The sequence below is a fragment of the Sander lucioperca genome, chromosome 12, assembly GCF_008315115.2.
Source record: "Sander lucioperca isolate FBNREF2018 chromosome 12, SLUC_FBN_1.2, whole genome shotgun sequence".
NCBI lineage: Eukaryota > Metazoa > Chordata > Actinopteri > Perciformes > Percidae > Sander > Sander lucioperca.
The window spans coordinates 22382554-22387553 of NC_050184.1; the positions used below are offsets into that span (position 1 = coordinate 22382554).

Consider the following 5000-nt stretch of genomic DNA (forward strand, 5'->3'; position numbering starts at 1 on the left):
TGACACTTTCAATTGCAATGGCTTCTTTCCAGAATTCATTTTGTCGACTCTCGGTGTAGTCGCTGACGCTGATTGATTGGCTTGTGAACAGGGCAGCTGCTTTGTCTTTGTCTTTGCTCTGATAGGCTACTCTGCTACTCCTATCACGTTACCAACAGTGAAATTGACATCCCCGTACTACGGGACTCCCACAGGAATACCGTGACCCGCGGGACTCCCGAAAAATTGTCACCCTCTAGTCTACACTTGTTGGTATGAATGTATTAGTGTGTTGGAGAATACTTATTTTATTAATGTCATGTGTTTTTGTTTTCATACAGGCCCAATAATGATCAGTCTTACCATGCAGACACAGGGAGTTATAAAGGACCAGCACCACTTCATCCAGGGGAAAGGCCGGTAGCCAATCATACGAGCTACATCATCCATGAAGCGGTCAGCACCTGAAATAAACAACTCAATAATCAACATCAACAAGACAAAGATCTGAAGATCCTGCAGCAATATTAATACCAATAACATCACTCGACTCACAACACTCACTGTTATATGGAAATGTTACCCTCCTGTTGTCCTTGGGTCATATTTGACCCATTTTTAAAGTTTCTATATGAAAAATGTGGGTTACTTTCAACAAAATTGTGCAAAAATTACACGGATGGTTCCATAGAAACGCTCTTTGAGTATGATTAGTGATCACTTCACCGCTTTCATTTAATTTTGGGTGTTTTATTCAATTTTATAGCATTTGGATAGAAAAAAGTTGAATTGTTTCAAAACAGTATCCTGACAAAACTTTGACATAAACCAGTCTGGGATTCTCTCGACATACATAAGTTCCTCTGATTTAAAATATTAGTCAAAATAATTCATAATTTCAGCTTTTTTAACTAAAAAAATTGGTTTAATGTCATATGAATGAGGTTTATTGGGCATGAATTCCAAACATTTGTGTAAAACTAATAAGTTGGTGTTAGTGGTGAATCTGGTGGAAAAGAAAAACAGCGCAGAAAAAAATAAATAAAAACCTTAAAAAAAAGTGACAGAAACTTCAAAAAAGCATCAAGAATCAAAAAAAAAAAAAAAAAAACTTTTCTATTTTTACCCGGGAGGACAACACAAGAGTTAAACACATTTACAAATATATTTCTAATGAATTATTTTATGACATCCTATGCTTTGATATTTATTTATTTAAAAAAATGGTATACAATTACTTAATTATGGCATTATTATGACATATATAATATATATGTGTATATATATATATATATATATATATATATATGTATATGTATATATTTATATATGTATATGTGTGTAATATATGTGTATATATATATATATGTATATATGTCTATGTGTATATATATATATATATATATATATATATATATATATGTATGTGTGTGTATATATACATATATAGATTTGTTAAACTTTTTTTATGACATGTTCTGCATGAAAACTTTAGATTAAGTTACTTTTATATGTTTAATGAGTATTTGATGACATCCTATAGTAGGATTTTTTTTTTATTTTTTATGACATGTTCTGCTAAAACCTTTAGATAAGGTTACTAATATATTTTTATTATTATTATAATATAATTATTTTATGATCTGAAGAGTAGGGTGTGTTACTTCCATGCTGCGTCTTGTGCATTTGTTTACATTCAATGGGTTGATTATTTTGTTTTGGTTCATTATCTCGTGTTGTGAATCTGTTATATTCCATTCTGTGAAAACTCAGAACAAAAGCCTCTCTCATCTGTTTTACCTGGTATCATACATTTTATTTTATTTATTTATTTTTCTGTGTGAACTTACGTTGAACCAATTATCCCTTCCTCTGGTGCCCCTGTCCTATCTTTCTACTCTCACATCCTCAAAGTGAATGCAATAATTGTTAGAAAATGTATAAATCCTTTGTTCTTTGAGATCTTGGAACTGCTTTCAGACGCAACTCACAAAAGTCGGGCCAGTAGACGATATGATACGAACGACTAAATATTTTTTATTTTAGTTTTATTTTAATTAATTTAACATGTTTCATTTTGCTGTGCAAGTGACCAAAAATTACTGTTGTTTTTATTGCCTTTTATTGTATGATTATGACACTGTTATGACATTTAAACTACGATTTTTTTTTTTTGACATACTATACTATGACTTCTTTAGTATTTTTTCGACATATTATATTATGAATTTTTATCACTTTTTTCGACATAAGTCGATGACTTACTCACTTTTTTCATCATACTATAATATGACTTTTTATGACTTTTTTCGACATACTATACTATGACTTTTTGACATACTATAATAAGCCTTTTTTTTTTACATACAATACTATGACTTTTTATGACTTTTTTGACATCCTATACTATGACTTTTATGACTATTTAACATACTATATAATATGACTTTTTTGACATACTATAATATGACTTTTATTGACATACTATACTATGACTTTTATGACTATTTAACATACTATATAATATGACCTTTTTGACATAATATACTATGACTTTTTATGACTTTTTTGACATACTATAATATGACTTTTTTGACATAATATACTATGACTTTTTATGACTTTTTTGACATACTATAATATGACTTTTTTAACATAATATACTATGACTTTTTATGACTTTTTCGACATACTATACTATGACTTTTTTGACATACTATACTATGACTTTTTTTGACATAATATACTATGACTTTTTATGACTTTTTGACATACTATAATATGACTTTTTTTAACATACAATACTATGACTTTTTTGACTATTTAACATACTATATAATATGACTTTTTTGACATACTATAATATGACTTTTATTGACATACTATACTATGACTTTTTCGACATACTATCCTGTTTTCTTTATTAATATTTTTACGACATACTATATATGACTTCTTATCTTTCTACTCTCACACCCTTAAAGTGAATGGAGCATTTGTTAGAAAATGTATAAATCCTTTGTTCTCAGAGATCTTGTAACGACTTTCAGACTCAACAGTCAAGCCACAAAATAACTGTGATCAGATTGTTTTATTTCATTTCATTCAACACAGTTTTATTTTGCTGTTTGACATTTTGTGTTTTGTGAAATTATATTCTTTAATAAATATATATATATACATATGTGTTTTAATGCCTCTTTTTGTATTATTATGACATGGTCATGACATTTAAAACTATGACTTTTTTGACATAATATACTATGACTTTTTGACATAAAATATATATTACTTATCCATTTAATTGTATACCTAACTTATATTTCTTTATCTTATTTGTGTATATTTCTTATCTTTTATATATTATACTTGTTGTACGTGTCCTTATTGCACCGTGGGTCAGAAAGAAACATTTTCAATTGCTTTGTATGTCTGGCACATATTGCAGAATTGACAATAAAGTTGACTTGACTTATGACTTTTTTCAACATACTATGACTTGTCTTTTTTTTTACATACTATACAATGACATTTTACAATATATTTTCGACATCATTTACTAAAACTCATGACCAGACCCAAACCAAATCTGCTGATTGTTTTACAGTTTGAAAGTAGTGATCCAGAATTTAGCAGACTGATTTTCTGCTTGGGCTGGAGATGTGTTAACATTCTGTGATTTATTTTAATTTGTTTAAATTCTGCGGGAAATTGGGGGAATTCTGCTTTCGCAGATTCTGTGTGGCCATGCTCATGATACACTCATGACACATTGTGTCACACCCTTACATTTAGTACTATGAAAAGTATACTGTACCAGATTGAACTGTGACCTTCTTAACTGTAACATCATATAACAGAAGTATTCACACAGGGTATTTTCAGATCAGACACTTTGCTGACAGTGTGTGTGTGTGTGTGTGTGTGTGTGTGTGTGTGTGTCGCATACCGTAGACCCAGGCAACTACTATGCATTCCCAGAATGCTTGCCACAACAGAGTCATTCCACTGGCCGAGTAGTAGTCAAACAATTGGAAGACGTACATCCCTCCCTGCAGAGAGAGAGAGAGAGAGAGAGAGAGAGAGAGAGAGAGGGAGAGAGAGGAATTTGTTACATGGCGAGACCTGATATCACGCCATACTTCCTGATGCTGAGGCCGGCTGCTCGCCATCCCAAAGTTGCAAGGGTGGTTTTTCAGCTCACAGGCGCTAGGGGGGGAGCGAGACGACCACCATTCAACCCGAAAAAAAGTCATATAACCATTCCAGTGACTCCGAAGCTGTTCAGTTAAGGCACACGTGTCAAACTCAAGGCCCGCCTCGCCAATTTTGATCCGGCCTACAAATAGATTTAGATTCACAATAAATTATGGCCTGCCTTGTTGTGCGCCAAACCAAAAGGATGGGAAACCGTTTTTCAGACTGTAATTACGCAAAACTCAAAGCAGAATTTGGCCAACTTTGAGACTAAGGGGCCATCCACACGGCCCGTCCAAACGACTTCTGTAAACGCACTGCCTGAAAACGCACTTTTTTGAAACCTGGTCTCAGGGTGAAAAAAATCGAAAACGGCTCTCTTCGTTTGGACGGGGAATACGAATACGTCCGTATCGATGATGTCATCGCCACACCCCTCGACCTCTTACCCGCACTAGTGCATATCCCATCTCAATGGTCAAACCAGCTCACTTCATCTAAATACTTTGTCTCTGCTCCCTGACACTTCCCTCTGCCGGTCCTGGATTCTACACAAGATATATTGCTAACGTTATGTAGCTAACGTTATACATCGCTAAAGTAGCTGACCACTCCAGCAGCGACGTACCGTTAGCTGCTATGGTTAGCTGTTTATAAAGTGGAAGTAGACAACTTATCAACTAGCTAGCTAATCTGTCTGCTTATCAACTCCTTGAACGGATTATAGTAACTTTTACCACGGCTTCTTGTAGAAAGGCTACCGCAAAAAAAACGTGTAGATTATCAAAAAGACATTGGATCATTAATGTTTGTTTGACTGCCGA

The 5000-nt window shown here is 33.0% G+C and overlaps 1 protein-coding gene across 1 annotated transcript in view; it reads right to left on the reverse strand.

Annotated features, from left to right (window-relative positions):
- Positions 1-5000, reverse strand: part of slc6a8 (solute carrier family 6 member 8) — a 53632-nt gene that overhangs the window by 2308 nt on the left and 46324 nt on the right. Inside the window, exons 10-11 of the mRNA XM_031293093.2 lie at positions 3929-4031; positions 343-443 (exon numbers count right to left, since the gene is read on the reverse strand). Of these exons, the coding sequence (XP_031148953.1) occupies positions 343-443; positions 3929-4031 (204 nt within the window). The remainder of the gene's footprint in view (positions 1-342; positions 444-3928; positions 4032-5000) is intronic.